Source organism: Malaclemys terrapin, chromosome 19 (genome assembly GCF_027887155.1).
Source record: "Malaclemys terrapin pileata isolate rMalTer1 chromosome 19, rMalTer1.hap1, whole genome shotgun sequence".
Lineage (NCBI taxonomy): Eukaryota > Metazoa > Chordata > Testudines > Emydidae > Malaclemys > Malaclemys terrapin.
Genome location: NC_071523.1, coordinates 8795445 through 8814856, shown reverse-complemented (window position 1 = coordinate 8814856; position 19412 = coordinate 8795445). Strand labels below are relative to the sequence as shown.

Below are 19412 nucleotides of genomic sequence, written 5' to 3'. Positions count from 1 at the left end.
TCCTACTACAGCATGGCAAGAAAATCCTCCAAATATTAATGATTAACCTGTTGAATTGGAGATAGTTCGTTTCCCAGTGACTTCACCAAACAATCAGTCGTTTTCTGATATAGCTGTAAAACTAATCTGAAAAGTTTTCAAAATAAATCACTGTTTAAAATATATATAGTGTGTACCTTCTAAAAATGAAACCTACATCTATCTCTGATTGTGAAGAATATGTATTAAGGTTATAACAACCAACAAAATTGCACTTTTATGTAGAAAACCATGATTAAATCAAGTCTTCCTGACTAGTGATTTAAATCAAATCCACCCTGCTCTGCATGCTGTGTGTGTTACTGTGCGTACAGGTTGTGTACCGTGTTACTCTGGCTGGGTAAGGGTTGTGTATGCTACTTGCAGCGGTGTGTTGCTCTGGGTATGGATTGTGTACTGGGCATGGTGTGTGTTGGCCTGGGTATTGAATGTGTACTCTGCATGCTCTATGTTGCCCTTTTTGTGGACTGCAGACTCTGGTGTGTGTTGCCCTGCATATGGACTGTGTATGCTTCATGCTGCCATGTGTTACTCTCCATATTCTGTATTGCCCTGGGTATGGATCTCTGCATGTTGTGTGGTGCCCTGGGTATAGACTGTGCACTCTGTGTGCTGTCATTGCACCTGCTATATGCTCTCTTGTTGAGTGTAAAACTGAGGGTGATACTGAATGTGTACTCTGTTATGTGCTATTCAGTGTTGTGTGTTACCTGAGGTATGACTGCATAGGTAGCTTAAATGCTGTACAGTATTATTCTGTTTTACCTCTAAACTCTTAAGAACTAAAACCACATAGTTTTGTGTGGCTCTGTTCTGTAATAAAACACCAGTTTGATGGAGCAGTAGAATTAGTGACCACATTTATTCTGTTTGGACATTTACAATAACATGTAAATAACCAACAGTGCTTCATGATTAGAAAAAATTAACCCATTTTTGTTCACTTCAGATCATTTCATTGTGCCTAATGTAGCACGGTCATAACATCATATTCTTCTGAAGACAGAACTGCTACGGTATTGTCCGGTTCTCACCACTACATTCCCTTTCCCATCCATTCTCACACACAGAAAAATAAAATAAAATCAAGAAAAATAAACTAAGGGTAACGAAGAAGAGGATGTTCACAAAGGGTTGAAAATTAAGTTACAATAAACAGCATAATGTAAAATGCTCAATTTACTATAGGCTGTTGCTTAATAATAACCTGATTTATAGATGAACAAGATAGTATACTTTGGATTTATTAAACCTTTAGTTTCTCTTCTCTCTTATTTAGTTTTTCTTCTTATCTTTACAAATAACTATTTTACATTACAGAATTCCTGGATTTGTATGATTTATTGATCTGTGCAATTTTGATCAACAGTAGTGATGGGCCAGAATTAAAACTCCGTGTTAAATTCTCCTCCATTGGAACTTTAGAGGTTTGCATAAAATGAGATCTGGATCCAAACCAGAACTCAATGAATCTTTAGTTTGGTTGTTCTCTAATCACTAGTAAATAAATGTACAGCATATAACCTGAGGTAGGAAGATGTGGGGGAGAAGGTGCACTTGGCCCATTGTGCTTGAGTAATATGTTTCAGAATAATGTGGACCCTCTAGTATATTAGAATTTACATTCTGACCTTATATGAGACTCTTATATGAGACCGGCCAGAGACCGGTCTCAGTTAAACCAGTATAAATCTGGAGTAACTGCATTAATGTGAGCAATAATAATATTTAGCACTATAAAAGCATTTCTCACCCAAGCATCTCAAATCACTTTGCAAAAAAAGATTAATGCATCATTATTCAGGTGAGGAAACTGAGGCACAGAGTGGTCATGTGACTAGCTCACACTGTTTCGATGAACTGGCGTTTTCCCATGCAAAATGTTTTGTTGACAAATTCCCAACCTGCTCTAACCATGACATCATACTGCCATGTCTGCTAAACCGAACTTGTGAACGTTTGGGATTGGCCAATTCACAATGAGGCAGATCTGGTTCTTGCCACCCCTTCCCCAGGCCTAGTATAAATGAAAATTATTTGCATTGGAGTTCCCTGAGGCTTACAGAAGTTGAATGACATTCCCTAGGAGACAGAGTTGGGAAGTATCTGAAATAAATCTTCGTCCTGCAGACAGAAAGCATAAGATTGTCTGGAGGTTCTTTAGTGTCGTTGCAGATCACATGCTCCACATACTCTTCAGAACTTCTTCAGATCTTCTGGTCCAAATGACAGGGGCAGGAGCTCTTGAAGAGTCTTGACTATATAGGTCCCATCTGGCTTCGTCATGTAAATGTCCCAGTCTCTACTGAACTAGAAAAAGAGTCAAAGAGAACTGTCTGTGAATCTCACCTGTGCAGAACTGTGAAGTGTTCATTGGTATTTACCCAATAGCGAAAAACAGTTAAATAAACCATAAGCAGAAACAATATGTGTGTTTTAAAAAAATGTGGTATCTATCTAAGTGGTTGGCCATTCTTTATATGTTTCATTGTTCCATATGATGGTCCTGCACTTCAACCCAGAGGTGGCTGCATTTCACGAGTGGGTGAAGCAATTACCGATCCTTTTATTGTATTATTTTTATAGTGCACAAAGGCCCTGATCCCGTGATCAAATGTGTCTTGTGCCCAGGTAGATCCAAATGCAGGATCAATGCCAAAGCATGCCCAGCGCTTTACAGATATGCAATAAGACAAAGTGACTGCCATGAAGAGCTTAGTGTCGAAGGCCATGATCATGCAAATTATTCCTCCTGGGTTGATCCCTGCACCTAAGGGGGGTCGGCTTTGTGCAGGCTCAGGAATCTACCCACCCAGAACTTCAGGAGCAGAGGCTAAAACCGCAGTCATAACGAGTCACGTTCCTATAGCTAGCCTTGCACAGAGTCATTTGCTAGACTATTTGCAGAAAGTGTGTGTGTGGGGGGGTGAACACAGTTGAAGTAAATTCAGTTAAAATAAGCACTCTGGTAACTTTTTTTTTAACTGCAGCAGGGTGCTGGCTCATTGCCCATTAGATTTTGCCATTGTTCTGTTCTGCATATTAACACTGGGCTATTTGGCTTGTGTTTGTTTTGTTTCACCATCTTCCTTTTTTCTTTATTCTTGTTGGGGTTTGTTTGCTTGCCTACCACTTCTGTATTTTCCTAACATTAACCCTTCGCCTATTCAGACCCCTTTCTCTCCCCGCCTTCTACCATGTTTTGCACCAAGAGCTCCTTAACCCTCCTTCCAGCTCCCTGCCTGAAGTTCACATCTGTCTGCTTGTCCCACTTTAGCTCCTGGCAAGTTCCTAAAGCAACCTCTTCCTTGGGGCAAAGTTTGGAGGCCTTTATAGTATTAACACATTAATATGAAACTCTGAGCAACCTTTTAAAGCAGGGGTGGGCAAACTACGGCCCAGGGGCTGCATTCGGCCCTTCAGACATTTTAATCTGGCCCTCGAGTTCCCACCGGGGAGCAGGGTCCAGGGCTTGCTCTGCTCTGGTGCTTGCTCCACTCTGCGCATGCTGTGGCTCCATGCGGCTCCCAGAAGCTGCGGCACCTCCTCCCTCTGGCTCCTATGTGTGGGGCAGCCAGGGGGCTCTGCACACTGCCCTCACCCCAAGCGCCGTCCCTGCAGCACCCATTGGCCAAGAACCATGGCCAATGGGAGCTGCAGGGGCGGCGCCTGCAGACAGGGCAGCGCGCTGAGCCGCCTGGCTGCGCTGAGCCGCCTGGCTGCGCCTCCGCATAGGAGCCGGAGGGGGGACATGCTGCTGCTTCCTGCTTCCGGGAGCTGCTTGAGGTAAGCACCGCCTGGAGCCTGCACCCCTGACCCCGTCCCACACTCCAACCTCCTGCCCCAGCCCTCATCCTCCTCCTGCCCACCGAACCCCTTGGTCCCAGCCTGGAGCATCCTCCTGCACCCCCCAACCCCTCATCCCCAGCCCCACCAGCCGGAGCCGTCGTCCCCGCACCCCAACCCCCTGCCCCAGCCCGGAGCCCCCTTCCGCACCCTGAACTCCTCATTTCTGGCCCCACCCCAGAGCCTGCACCCCCAGCTGGAGCCCTCACCCCCTCCCGCACCTCAACCCCCAATTTCATGGGCATTCATGGCCCACCATACAATTTCCATACTCAGATGTGACCCTTGGGACAAAAAGTTGCCCACCCCTGTGTTAAATCCTCTACCAGTTTCTAGATTAGAGCCTGATACTTCATTTCTTGGAGATCCAAAACTGGCTTTAACCTCCAAAGGAAATTTCAGATGCATAAAGTACACGGGATCAGGCCCTCGGGGAACTTTACTTTGAAATAATGTTGCTTATCTATGTAGGGAATCTGCCATCAGTTAAACATTAGCCATTAAAATTGTGCTGAAAACGTTACATGCAGCTTTGAGCCGTTTTGGTGCTATGCCTGTTTGCTGCACATGAAGAAAATGAACCCGGTGGAGCTCCTAAGATCTTTGTGTTTCAAAATACTCCAGCATTCTACAGTAATGGTCCTAAATGCTGCAGGCTGAATCTTGAGTAGACTTCTGCAGATGGGCAGGGCCCAAATGCAATGGAAATGTTGCATCCTCGCTGCATTTGCAGACTATGTAACACAGGGAGCCCCCATGTTGAACTCTGAAACCCTTCTGCATCTCTGCAGTCCACCTGGCCTCAACCAGAGGGGGAGGAATGGATGCATGGCTAATAGATTTCTGCAGAGCACCAGACCCTGTGCTTGAGGGGAGCCTAGAAAACCCCAAAATATATGCTGGGGCCAAGGAGTCCTTGCCTCAGCTCTCGTGTTTCAGTGTATTTTTCCCTGACCAGAGCCCTTGCACTCAAGCTTGGCTCCCTTTTCATGTTTTGGCCCTGTAGTAATACTATTGAGAGCTGTAGGGGCAAATCTGGCTCTAGCGTAAGCTGCACTGAAGCCACACCTACTTACACCAGAGCTGAACTTTCCTTCTGTTTCTGCCCTTGAAAACACACTGCGGTCAGCACTCTAGGGATTAACATTGTTTCCAAACTTGGAAGCCCTTGTTTACTGATCCCTCTCCTTTTGTCATACTCGACATTCAAAACCTTCCCAGCTTGGTGCTGTGGGGTGCAGCAAGTGTGATGCCCACAGCTCAGAATGCTTCCTTACTCCGCACATTTTTGAGCTGTGTCCCCTGACATTTCAGAGTGAGCATTGTGGGGTCTGAAAGAAACCAATGTTCTCAGCCAGGCAGGTGGGTGGGAATTAAAGCAGTTTAGTTTCAGCTGTTGAAAAAGAAAGCAAAAGTTGTTTACCTCTCTCATTACTTGTCTGCAGGCCCCACAGGGCACGATGAATTCCTCTTCACTGTTGCTATCGAAGGAGAATAGAATGCACAGGTCAGTCTAGCTCATGGTGGAAAAACTGTCTAAAGTTAATGCATCAAATAATAACAAACAGTAGTTAGTAAATAGTACTTCGATTGCTCTTTCTACCCATAAATCCCAACGTGTTTTGCAAAGGAGGGTCAAGATCGTTGTCCCTATATGACGGATGGGGAAACTGAGGAAAGGAGAGGTGACGTGACTTGCTCAACGTCTCCCAGGGAGGTAGCTGTGACAGATATTGCAGCCCCATACGATATCGTTGGGGACCAGATTGTATTAAATCTATGAATGGTTTATGTATGATTGTGTTCTACTCCATGGGGAAGGGCTATCCCAGCGCCTACAGGGACAAAAGACCATGGTGGTGGTGGGAGATTAAGGCAAGTCACTCTCTAGAAGTTCTTTAACATCAGTGAGGTACCACGCCTTGGCATGGTTTGCACATACTGGTTCAAGCTGGGTTTTCCAGAGACTGGCAGACAACGAAAGGACTTTTTGGTGCTGTATTCCAGTATTGGTCTCACCAATGGCGTGTTCAGATAAATTCACCTCCCTCCTCCCACTCGCTACTTCCCCGGCAGGGCCGGCTTTAAGCTGATTCGGCCAATTCCCTGGAATGGGGCCCCGCGCCTAAGAGGGCCCCGCAACGTCCGGGGCTGCCGGTGGAGCAGGAAAAAACAAACAAATAAAAAAAAGCCGCGTCCTGCTTCTCCCCCCTCCCTCCAGCGCTTGCGCCGCCATACAGCTGATCAGGGTAAGCCTGGGAGGGAGCGGGAGGGGTGAGGAGGAGGAATGCGGCGTGCTTGGGGAAGATGGGGGGCCAGGGCGGGGATTTGGGGAGGGATCCAATGGGGCGGGGAGGCCTGGGGGGGGGCCAGGGCAGGGATTTGGGGAGGGATCCAATGGGGCAGGGAGGGGGCGGGGCCAGGGTGGGGATTTGGGGAGGGATCCAATGGGGCAGGGAGGGGGCGGGGGGGCACGAGACAATTCGCGTCCCGGCGTGGGGCCCTGCACCTGCTAAAGCCGGCCCTGTCCCCGGGTTATACATCCGAGGATGGCATTGGCCGTTTTTGCCCCAGCTTCACACTGGGATCTCATGTTGAGTGGCTTGTCCACCATGACTCCTTTTCAGAGTCACTGCTTTCCAGGATACAGTCCCCCATTCTATGGGTATGGCCTGTATTCCTTGTTCCCAGATGTAAAACTTGGCATCTGGTTGTATTAAAATGCGTTGAAAGCAGCTTGCATACCACTTTGTGCAAGCCAGGGGTTCTCAAACTGGGGGTCGGGACACCTCAGGGGGTCACGAGGTTATTACATGGGCGGGTCGCGAGCTGTCAGCCTCCACCCCAAACCCCGCTTTGCCTCCAGCATTTATAATGGTGTTAAATACGTAAAAAAGTGTTTTTAATTTATAAGGGGGGGGGTCGCACTCAGGCTTGCTATGTGAAAGGGGTCACCAGTACAAACGTGTGAGAACCACTGGTGTAAGGCATCTTTCAATGGCTGATCATTCATTCAAACTTGCTAATCCGGGTGCTGGGTTCTGGAGACCTGCTTTGTTTTGGAATTACTCTGCAGCTAGTATTGCAGCCTATAATCCTAGTGCCTTTCTCTCCAGGGTGGGAAAAGACCACAGGATCCACATTGTGGTGGGTCTTCTGACCCTTCCCACTTCCCCAAGCCCACCATCTAACCTCCACTACACAACAGCACAGGGAGTTGGGAGGCTCTATGGCAGGGCCGCCCAGAGGATTCAGGGGGCCTGGGGTCTTCGGCAGCGGATCCCGGGGTGGAAGGACCCCCCGCCGCCGAATTGCCGCCGAAGACCCGGAGTGGAAGAAGCTCCGGGAGGCCTGGGGCCCGCGAGAGTTTTCCAGGGCCCCCGGAGCGAGTGAAAGACCCCGCTCCAGGGGCCCCAAAAAACTCTTGTGGGGACCCCTGTGGGGCCCGGGGCAAATTGCCCCACTCCCCGCCCCCCCGGGCAGCCCTGCTCTATGGAGCTGGGCTCCACACTGCACAGGGTTCAGATCCTGGGAACATTACAAGGCTGGGAAAATCCACTCCAGGCTTTTACTGCAGTAAATCCCCACAGATTTGTGAGTTTGGAGGGTTGAGGGCGGGAGGGTTGATGCCACATGGGCAGCAACTTTGTCCCTGGCCATGGACCTGTCATGTCTTCCCAAAGCCCACAGAGGTTTCCGTGGAAAGGGGGGATGTTGCTGTTTCTGTGCATCTCAGCCTCTTCTGTGTACATTGGCCATTCTGTGCTGGTATTTACTCCGTTTTCATCCCTTACTGGGAGAGCCCCATAGGGAAAGCACTGGCCCATCAGTTTGGACTTTACTAGGATTCTGACACCTGTGTATCTATCTCCAAGTATCTGAAAGGTGTTAAGATCAAGGAAGGCATGAGAATCATTTCGGGGGGAAGGGGGACATAAGATGGTATCACTAGGAGTAATGGGGTGAAGTGAAAGAATGGTGCATTTCAAATGAATATCAGGACCAGCTTTCTAACCGCAAAGTCTGTTAGGATGTGAAATACCCTCCTGAGGGAGGTATTGGAAGGTGTTTAAAAACAAGCCTACACGAAGCACTCAGGAGTACCTTGTAGCTAACCCTGCATAGGATGGACTACAGAACCATATAGCTTTTACTCCTTCCCAATGTTGATGATCATTGTGCGTAGAAGACAAAGGATCTGCTCCTTAGCAAGCACCAGGTTAATATAAATATAGAAACCCGCTCATTATCCCTAGAAATATTCATGAACATTTGAAAGGAGAGACTAAAACAAAGCGAGGCTGTCGGGTGATTGTTAAAATGCAAACCTACAATTTCTCTCTCTTCATTAGCCCTTTTCATGAATGTGGTCCCTTTGTTCTGAATAAAATTAATTCCTTGGCTCTGGTTACTGACATGGATTATTCCCAAGTAGTATAATTTGACATCGCTTCTGCTTTTAGTCCATTAGCACAAAATGTTCTCAACAACTCCTCACTTGCTCTGTGTCAAACCAATAATTAGGAGCCTACAGACACATCACAGTACAGAAGCTTACAGTAAGGACCAGCTAAATAGCAGCCTCCAGTTTTTGGCTGACCAATTTAAAAGTCGCAGCAAGGTTTCCAGGATGGTTGCGTTCAATCTTTAGTTAAAAGCCCACCGCTGATTTTTGCATCTCCTTTAGGTGCTCACTTGGGCCTGGATTGTGCAAACCGGACCCCTGTGCCCTGTTGAGTTCTGTGAGGTCCTGCACAGATCAGTTTGCGGGATCAGGGTCCCTCAAACGGTCCTACTCACTTCTGAGGGACTATTTGCATGAGTAATGGCTGGCAGGACCCAGACCTCAGTCTTAAAAGCGGTTGCAATGTAGTTTAATGATAATCTCGCAAAACAAAACAAATCACAGTCTTTTCTCCCCGTCTTGAAAGTTGACGCTGCAAAAATTAGGTAAAAGGAAGAGCTCATTTTGAAAGGATGGCAATTGCCTCTTGCCACCACCCGGAGCTGTACGTGCCTGTGTGTTTAAAGCGCAGGAAGCAGAGAATTAGAGGAACAAAAGTGTTGCACAGTTTTCCGGTACAAGCACATTTTGAAATGATTCAAAGGGATGTGATTCAGAGCTCTCACTTACCTAGCAATGGCCATGGCTCTGAAATTCACGTGCCCTTCTGACACGGCTTTCTGAATGGCAGTGCGTTCAGCACACACCCCCAGGGGGTAGCAGGCATTTTCTACATTGCAGCCTAAAGGAAATACAGAGCACGTTGTTACTTTTCAAACTTGTCTGACAATAAATACAGTCTGACCTACTGATGTGGTGCCCTTCGTCCAGGAGTGCTCTACAACGGCGGTTCTCAAACTAGGGCCACCGCTTGTTCAGGGAAAGCCCCTGGCGGGCTGGGCTGGTTGGTTTGTCTGCCGCGGCTGCAGGTTTGGTTGATCGCAGGTCCCAGTGGCCGCAGTTCCCCACTGCAGGCCAATGGGGGCTGCAGGAAGCGGTGGCTAGTACGTCCCTCAGCCCGTGCCACTTCCTGCAGCTCCCATTGGCCTGGAGCGGCAAACCGCGGCCACTGGGAGCCGCGATCGGCCGAACCTGCGGACGCGGCAGGTAAACAAACCGGCCCGGCCCGCCAGGGGCTTTCCCTGAACAAGCGGCGGCCCTAGTTTGAGAACCACTGCTCTACAAGGTCATAGACAGGAATCACTGCGCCCAGCACTGGGGTGGAGCATACACAGCAATGTGAGAGGAAGTGGAGAGCATGGTGTCCAGCTGAAATTGCAGATGGGATTTAGGGAGGCAGAATTATTCACGCTGCGAAACGGCCAGAACCGTATGGGCTGAACCGCCTAATTATGCCCAGCTACGAGAGCACTGTATATCTGTATACATGTAAAGACAGAGTTAAGGGATACAGTGCCAGTAGATGGCCCTCAAAAAATATGTAGCGGAATCGTTGAGTTTTGTAGGACCGATAATACTTTTTGTAGCACACTGCAAATGGCTTCTTTTGTGCAGCTCTTTACATAAGCTCTTAACATGCGCCGGTATAACATAAATCAATATTTAAAATAAGGAATAATTAATGACATGGGACCTTTTAAGGCTATAGGCCAAATTCAGCATTGGTGTTAGTGGGCACAACTCCACTGAAGTCAGTGGAGTCATGGTCTGTAAGCTTGCAGCGTATTTTGACCTTCAGAAGACAGCCCTGGGGTACCGCTACCACCCCAACGGGGGGTGGGTATTGGACTGCCCCAGACAGAAGAATTCCACCCACTGAATCACCAGCACCACTTTTAACAGCACTCAGGATTCTGATTGCATGAAGAGAGGGAGCTGCTAGCAGCAGAATCCTCCGTTCAATGGCATCCGATGGCGTTAGATCACCAGAGTCCCAAAGTTAAAGTGCATTTCAGTAGCTTTGGCCAGTCGGTCTTTGTCTTTTTTCAGTATTTAATTGCCTCCTTAGATGACTGCTTTGTTATGGGGAGGCAGGTGCAAGGTATTTTATACAGGGTTTGTTATTTTAAGTACTATATGGTCCTGAGACAGCAAAGCACTTAAGCAGGTGCCTAATTTTAAGGAAGCAAGTAAAGTTCAGTATGTGCATAAATGTTTGCATGAGCTTAATTTTCATAAGCGAAGAGCACTTCAGCTGATATCAATGAGCCCTGCAGATGTTCAGCACCTCTGAAAAGGAGGTTGTAAATGCATACTGCAGGTTTGCTGATGAAAGGAAGGAACGAGATCCTAAAGGCACAATATCCAGACTCCAGGGCCAGATTTTTTTCCATTAGATAATTATTTGCAAATACAAATGCAACGCCAACAGACCCCGGTCGTCGTCAGGCGGGATCGAACCTGGGACCTCTAGAGCTTAGTGCATGAGCTAAAAGTCAACTGACTCATTTAACTCTCTCTAAGTGGTCTCAGTGCCACTAGGTGGGACAAACACCACCCCCAGAAGGTGTGTGGGTTACACATATTTTTCATTATTCACTTTGCTCTAACCATGAACCTTTAGAAAAGTAGGTAGGTCTGCCCCAGAGCCCTTCTGGCTCCTCTCCGAAAGTGAGGTGAGGTCTCCTGGCTCTCTTCTTTTTCATTCTCAGGGGAGTGAAGTGGTGGTGCTGGGGTCTCCAAACCCATCTCTTTTTGCCCCTTTTTCCTTCAACAGGCCCCTGTTTCTGATTGCACAGGGACCTGGGAAGAACACCCAAGGGCCATCCCCATCCAAGGCAAGATCTGGCATGTCTCCCACCCCCACAGCATTGTCTCTTTTATCACTATGACAAAGAGATGCCCTATAGTTCACTATCCTAAGAGGAAATCCCCGTCCTGCTCAGATGTCTCGACTCTGCCCAGGCAGAGGAAACCGAGCCCAGGTTTAGCCAGCATCACAGAGGATGTGACTCCAATGAGTTCTCCCAGCCCTGACTTGTTTTGCAGCAAAGATTTGAATGCAGTCCAGGAGATCAGACGGCAACCTCTTGTTGCTCAGCAAGGGAGAGCAATATGGCCCAGGCAGGCAGAACAGAATGGCATAGTCAGTGCGACCTGTTCTGCCCCCAGAGAGATGCAAGATTGCCAACCTCAACCTTTCAAGAATCGTTATGATTATTTGCATTGCAATAGCACTTAGGAGCACCAGTTACGGGCCAGGACCCCACTGTGACAGTGCCCCCTCATAAGGCTTTATGGAATATGCTTATAAATGTATATATGCCATAACTAGAATATGTTTTATGCTACATGTGCCACGTAACATATCTATGTAAAGGTTATGATCTACTGAATACATTCCTCCTATTTGTATGCATGTATCATTTTCGTACTTGAAGTTAGGAATATTGGCTGTCTACTTGCTTGATAGCCCTAGTAAAGCATTTGGCCCAATCAAGAACCACTTAAGCCAACAATGAACTTGGAGACACCAATCCACATCGGAGATTTCCCAGGAATGTGGCTTGGCTGGTAAAAACTGAGTCATGCATGGACATGTGACTTGCCCATGTGACTCCAAAACTCCATCTTGGAGCTGGACTCTGCATAGGAGTAAGGAGGGGGTCTCCACCCACAAGAGAAAGTCTACTTAAACCCCTGGGAGACCCCTCTATTTTGTCTTCAGCTGGCTAAAGGGATGGCCTCTCCACCCCCCAAGGATACCTGAAAGAAACTGGAACAAAGGACAGTAACTACAGGGGGTGTGAGTGGTGGCTGGACCCAGACTAGCAGGAGACTTGTCTGTAAAAGGAAGCTTACTGGGACTGGTGAGGTTCTATTAGTATTCAGTTTCTTAGACATAGACTTGCGTGTTCTATTTTATTTTACTTGGTAATTCACTTTGTTCTGTCCGTTACTACTTGGAACCACTTAAATCCTACTTTCTGTATTTAATAAAATCACTTTTTACTTATTAATTAACCCAAAGTATGTATTAATACCTGCGGGGGGGGGGAGGGGCAACTGTGCATCTCTCTCTATCGGTGTTATAGAGGGCAAACAATTTATGAGTTTACACTATATAAGTTTTATACAGGGTAAAATGGATTTATTTGGGGTTTAGACCCCATTGGGAGTTGGGCATCTGAGCGTTAAAGACAGGAACACTTCTGTAAGCTGCTTTCAGTTAAGTCTGCAGCTTTGGGGCACGTAATTCAGACCCTGGGTCTGTGTTGGAGCAGACGGGCGTGTCTGGCTCAACAAGACAGGGGGCTGGAGTCCTAAGCTGTCAGGGAAAGCAGGGGCAGAGGTAGTCTTGGCACATCAGTTGGCAGCTCCCAAGGGGGTTTCTGTGATCCAACCCGCCACACCCACCCCACTAAGTGCTGTACAAACACAGAATGAAAAGGTGGTTCCTTCCTGAAAGCTTACATTCCATCAGACAAGAAATGGGTGGATATAGACAGACGGGGGAGTACCGGGAAACATAGGCAAAAATAATGAGTCAGGCCCCCCCAGATTGGCTTGAAAATCATAAGATTGTAGCAGTAGCAGATGTGGAGTCATTTTCTTTGCTTTCTGTGTTTTTGAGCCTTGTGGGATCCCTTTTTCCAAAAACTTTTGTCTACAGCCATGAAGGCTAGAAACTTACTATTACAAAAATGAAAGCTGAGGTTCTCTCATGTCTCGAGGAGCTGGGCTGTTGGAAACATCATGAAACTTACTTGTGGCACCTTAGAGACTAACAAATTTATTTGGGCATGCTCGGGGGTTGCATGCCCAAATAAATTTGTTAGTCTCTAAGGTGCCACAAGGACTCCTTGTTCTTTTTGCTGTTACAGACCAACACGGCTCCCACTCTGAAACCTGTCATCATGAGACTTGTAATAGAATCCGAAGGTCTGGCAATACTGGTGAGTATGCCGTCATTTTCATAGCCCGTGGCCCCAGGTGGGGGCACAAACAAGATGGAAGCAAGGGGCTTCCTGGTTTAGTTTCCTCTTGCTAGTCCAAGGCTGGAGAAGGAAGGCAGGCCATTGACAGAAACCGGAACCAGAGACGGATTATAAATTGTGACCCAGTTTGGAAAGGACGGCCCAAATCCAAACCACCTTACAGCCGAGTGAGGCCAGTGCCACATCTTGGGGAAGCAAAGGATGATGACATGAAGAATACAGGACAAGTTTCCTGCACAACATTTTACTCATGGCACAAACCATATGTTGCTATCAAAGTCTCTGCCTTTTTAGGGACTATAGCTCAGTGGTTTGAGCATTGACCTGCTAAACCCAAGGTTGTGAGTTCAATCCTTGAGGGGGCCATTTAGGCATCTGGGGCAAAAATCTATCTGGGGATTGGTCCTGCTTTGGGGAGGGGGTTGGACTAGATGACCTCCTGAGGTCCCTTCTAACCCTATGATTCTATGACTCTGGTGCCTCTACTTCGTCAGAGTCACTCCCCTGTGTGGATGTGAGATGCCTCTACTTCTTCAGAGACACTGGAGGGCATAGGGTCCAGCTCTTCAGGAGCTGAGGTGTTACCGTTTGGGGGAGCGCTGTCCTTACTTACTGAAAGATGATCCTTTACTCTCACAGATCTTGGGAGACAGACCTGTCCTCGCTTACAGACAACCCCCCCAACCTACAGCAAATACTCACCAGCAACCACACATCACTGAACAAAACCACTGACCCAGGAACCTATCCTTGTAACAAAGCCCGATGCCAACTCTGTCCACATATCTATTCAAGTGACATCATCATAGGACCTAATCACATCAGCCATACCATCAGGGGCTCGTTCACCTGCACATCTACCAATGTGATATATGCCATCATGTGCCAGCAATGCCCCTCCGCCATGTACATTGGCCAAACCGGACAGTCTCTACGCAAAAGAATTAATGGACACAAATCTGACATCAGGAATCATAATACTCAAAAACCAGTGGGAGAACACTTTAACCTGTCTGGCCATTCAATGTCAGACCTGCGGGTGGCTATCTTACAACAGGTTTCAGAGTAGCAGCCGTGTTAGTCTGTATCCGCAAAAAGAACAGGAGTACTTGTGGCACCTTAGAGACTAAAACATTTATTAGAGCATCCGAAGAAGTGGGCTGTAGTCCACGAAAGCTTATGCTCTAATAAATTTGTTAGTCTCTAAGGTGCCACAAGTACTCCTGTTCTTTTTATCTTACAACAGAAAAACTTCAAAAACAGACTCCAACGAGAGACTGCTGAGCTGGAATTGATATGCAAACTAGACACAATTAACTCAGGATTGAATAAGGACTGGGAATGGCTGAGCCATTACAAACATTGAATCTATCTCCCCTTGTAAGTACTCTCACACTTCTTATCAAACTGTCTGTACTGGGCTAGCTTGATTATCACTTCAAAAGTTTTTTTTCTCTTACTTAATTGGCCTCTCAGAGTTGGTAAGACAACTCCCACCTGTTCATGCTCTCTGTATGTGTGTATGTATGTCTCCTCAATATTTATTCCACTCTATATGCATCCGAAGAAGTGGGCTGTAGCCCACGAAAGCTTATGCTCTAATAAATGTGTTAGTCTCTAAGGTGCCACAAGTACTCCTGTTCTTTTTACTTACCAGAGAAGATCTTCCCATCACAAGTCAGTAGTGCTGCTCCCACTGGGAAGTGACTATATGGACAGTAAGCAGATTTCTTAGCTTCCTTGCAGACGTGCAACAGGAGTTGAATTTGCTCCTGTCCCACGGGGGAGGCTGTTGAATTGGTGATGTTCTGATGATTCCCCCTGGAACAGTCGTACTGCACCTGGGCCATGGTTACACTCACAGGTATCTGCAGGACTTCTCCTCTTGGCAACTGCAGCAAGTGAGGGGAAAAACAGGTGTGAGCAAGAGGAAGTGCCAGTCTCCGCTTCTGAAGACAGTGTGTGTGTGTGTGTGTGTGTGTGTGTGTGTGTGTGAGATAGACTGACTCACTGTGTATATGTGGCGGACGTGCCAGTGAGTGGAGGATTTGCGTGTGTCTTCCTCGCGAGTGTATGTGTTGCAATTCGGTTCTCTCACTCTCATCCTCTGTCAGTGGCTCAAGATTTTCCTGTGTTACGTAGTCCTCTAGCTCAGGAGTCTACCGGTTAGCTCAGCTCTAAGTGTGCGTGAGCGTTCCCAGACCTGGCTGCATTCCCCCTCTGAGAGTGTGTAGGACAGGGTGGATTCATGGGCAGCCTGTGAGGCGTGCTCTAAGTTTTCACCAGTATCTCTGCACTGGTCTGCGCGCTGTCTCCATGAGGTGTCCAGAGCAATTCAGTGCACCTGATCGCTCTCTCTCTCTCTTGTCTGCCTCTCCTCTCTCTGCAATGGAGCTGTCCTTCTCCACCCCGGACAGTCTGTCTCCCCGCTGCCGTACCTCTGTGGGAGCAAGCTGGGGCTGAAGATGAGCATATACCTTTGGTAGGACTCTCTGCTTGAAAAGGAGCTTTCAGGGAAGGAGCCGTCCCATGACAATGCAGCAACAAAGAAGCAACAGGCTCCAGCTTGGAGGGCTCTACATTCATCTTCACAGCACCAGGCTTCCCACATGATTGGCTAAAGTCTGCTATGCCCTGACCGCCTGGCTCTGATTGGCTCTGCATTAGCAAAAGCAGCTTCCACCCTCTGTGGTCCGAGCTGATTCTCAAAGTGCCTTTCGGCTAGTGGAACCGCTGGAGAGCTGTCAGCAAGCGCCACCCACTTTCTGCCCAGCTCTGCAGCTCCCCTGTCCTTTCAGTGCGTCAGGCTGGGGCATTTTGCCAGGAGGTGAATTGGCATGGGGAGGAAATTCAGGAGGCGCAGAGGAAAAACTGCAAGGAAATACCAGGACTACAGAAACAACAGCGAGGAGTCCTTGTGGCACCTTAGAGACAAACACATTTATTTGGGCGTGAGCTTTCGTGGGCTAGTACCCACTTTGTTAGTCTCTACGGTGCCACAAGGACTCCTCGTTGTTTTTGCTGATACAGACTAATACGGCTACTCCTCTGAAACAGGACTACAGACACTCAGTGACAAACCCGAGCTGATAGTGAGAGATAGGTAGGCCAGGGGTGCTGGAACAATTTGTATAGTGGGGGTGCTGAGAGCCTTTGAATCAAACTGTAAACCCTGGATAGAATGGAAACCACTTCAAGCCAGGGGTGCAGCAGCACCCCCAGTTCCAGCACCTATGAAGACTTGGAAGGATTTACATTTTGATCAGTAAATGTCAATTTCACCATAAACACACAAACCCATGAAATAATATTTCCATCAATAATCATCTAAAATGTACAAATAGGCAAAGTAAGAAAAATGCTGCTTGAGAACGTATTAGGGTTTGATTTCAGGATATTTACTTTGTATATTTTGACATGTGAGGTTGTCAGATTGTGTCTAATGCAGGGGTAGGCAACCTAAGGCGGTACACGAGCTGATTTTCAGTGGCACTCACACTGCCCGGGTCCGGGCCACCTGTCCAGGGGGCTCTGCATTTTAATTTAATGTTAAATGAAGCTTCTTAAACATTTTTAAAACCTTATTTACAATAATAGTTTAGTTATATATTATAGACTTATAGAAAGAGACCTTCTAAAAACGTTAAAATGTATGACTGGCACGCCAAACCTTAAATCAGAGTGAATAAATGAAGACTCCGTGCACCACTTCTGAAAGGTTGCCCACCCCTGGTCTAACGGTTATAAAGGTTTGACTTTTTGAATCTCGGTGTCTGCTGTCATTAAATAATTAATATCTGATCTCCCCTATTATCTGGCGCCCCCACACCCATAATTTCCCACCACTGTGACAATTTAAATGGGAAAAAATGCTTAAAAATAATTGATATTATCCGTCGAAATGATAAAAAAATAAAAATTGAATTCTGCCAAGCCTAGAGATAGGGCACGCTTGCCAAGTATTCGGTATCCAAACTGAGGCAAGATTGTCAAGAGTGCTCAGAACCCAGCACGTACCCCGGCACTGAGCTCTTTGAAATATTGCTCGTTAGGGCCCAATTATCACACGTGCCGAGCACCCACAACTCCTACGGAAATCACAGGGAGATTCAAGTGCTCAGCAACTCTGTGACTCTAGGCTAACGTTTCTCGCATGCGGCCACCAGGGGCTTTTTGTGTGGCCACGACACCCTCCTGGGCAGTGATGGGGGAGGCGGGGGTACAAAGCATCGGCCTCTCCTCCCTCCTTGTTGCTTCTGGATGTGGTGCCCTGCACCACCTCTGGAGAGAGGTGGGGCACAGAGCTGCAGAAGCAAGGTGAGTTCTTGACCCACGTTGGGGGGGAGAGGGTTTGGGCGGCAGTGTCCAGTGGCGGGACTTCAGGATCCTGGCCGTGCGGCCCCGGGCTCCAGCCACAGAGCTTAGTCGGCCTCTGGTCCCCTGTTCTGGCTACGCAGTGGCAGGCACCAACCCACTGCTCCGGCCATGCGGCCCCAGCCCCTGGCACTGATCCCCAGCTGCCCGGCAGCAGGTGCCGACCCACAGCTCTGTTCCCGGGCTCTGGCTACGCGGTGGTGGGAGCTGGCCCTGGATGCCAACCCCTGGCCGCGCAGCAGCAAGCGCTGACTCCAGCCACGCCGTGGCGAGCGCTGACTCCTGACTCCAGCCACGCACTCCTGGGCTCCGGCACCCAGCTCCGGGTTCTGGCTGTGGGCACTGAGCCCCAGCCCTGGCTGCACGGCAGCAGCCACTGGCTCTGGCCACCCACCCGCATCGCCCCTGTGTCCATGCAGGCCCCCGCTGCCTCCCACGGCCCTTGTCATAACTATAAAGGGAAGGGTAACAGCTCTCCTGTGTACAGTACTATAAAATCCCTCCTGGCCAGAGACTCCAAAATCCTTTTCCCTGTAAAGGGTTAAGAAGCTCAGGTAACCTGGCGGACACCACAAGATACTTTCAAATCTGGGGGGGGGGGTGGGAGGGGAAGGCTTTTGTTTGTGCTCTTTGTTTGGGTTGTTTGTTCGCTCTTGGGACTGAGAGGGACCAGACATCAATCCAGGTTCTCCACATCTTTCTAAACAAGTCTCTCCTATTTCAAACTTGTAAGTAAATAGCCAGGCAAGGCGTGTTAGTTTGCCTTTGTTTTCTCAACTTGTAAATGTACCTTTTACTAGAGTGTTCATCTTTGTTTGCTGTACTTTGAACCTGAGGCTAGAGGGGAGTCCTCTGAGCTCTTTAAGTTTGATTACCCTGTAAAGTTATTTTCCATACTGATTTTACAGAGATGATTTTTACCTTTTTCTTTAATTAAAAGCCTTCTTTTTAAGAACCGGATTGATTTTTCCTTGTTTTTAGATCCAAGGGGGTTGGATCTGTATTCACCAGGAGTTGGTGAAAGGAAGGAGGGGGGATGGTTAATTTCTCCTTGTTTTAAGATCCAAGGGGGTTGGATCTGTATTCACCAGGGAATTGGTGAAGAGTTTCTCAAGGCTTCCCAGGGAAGGGAATCCACTTGGGAATGGTGGCAGCGGACCAGATCTAAGCTGGTAGTTAAGCTTAGAAGTTTTCATGCAAGCCCCCACATTTGTACCCTAAAGTTCAGAGTGGGGAAGCAGCCTTGACAGCCCTATATCCAAAACACCCTCCCCACCCCAGGACCCTGCTGTCTTGTCCTCTCATCCATCTCCCTATTGTCCCGGGCCCCCACTGCCTCCCCCGGTCCCTCATCCATCCCACCATCCCCTCTGGCCCCTGCTGCCTCTCCCTTCGCCCCCCCCCCCCCCATCCACGGCTTAATGGGTCCTGGGGTTTGCTGAGAAAAGTGATATTAACAAACATGCAAGTATCGCTTTTCACAGCAGACTTACTAGCTATCTGTGAAAAGTGATACTTGTATGTTTGTTAATAACACTTTTCATAGCTTCCCAGGTAGCTACTACGTGTGCTGTGATATTAACAAATATACAAATATCACTTTTCATAGCAAGCCCCAGGACCCACTAAGCCCTGGATATGTGTGTGTAGAGGGAGATGGGGTGGCGGGGGAGCTGAAGGGGAAGTCAGCATTATTTTTGTTATTGAATCTGCCAAAAAACCCTACAAATATACATTACAATGATTTGGAT

General features: G+C 47.9%; 1 protein-coding gene across 6 annotated transcripts in view; it reads right to left on the bottom strand.

Moving 5' to 3' along the window:
* Positions 1-882: 882 nt before the first annotated feature.
* The window catches only part of CDA (cytidine deaminase), a 64787-nt gene continuing 46257 nt past the window's right edge, over positions 883-19412 (bottom strand). For 5 of the 6 annotated variants that reach the window (XM_054008871.1, XM_054008870.1, XM_054008868.1 and 2 more), the window contains 4 exons: positions 14942-15179; positions 9020-9131; positions 5309-5366; positions 883-2349 (listed from right to left, as the gene is read on the bottom strand). In XM_054008871.1, the coding sequence (XP_053864846.1) occupies positions 2236-2349; positions 5309-5366; positions 9020-9131; positions 14942-15137 (480 nt within the window). In that variant the 5' untranslated portion in view covers positions 15138-15179 and the 3' untranslated portion in view covers positions 883-2235. Of the gene's footprint in view, positions 2350-5308; positions 5367-9019; positions 9132-14941; positions 15180-15764; positions 15952-19412 lie in introns of those variants that run through there. The other variant, XM_054008872.1, reaches the window with a different exon arrangement.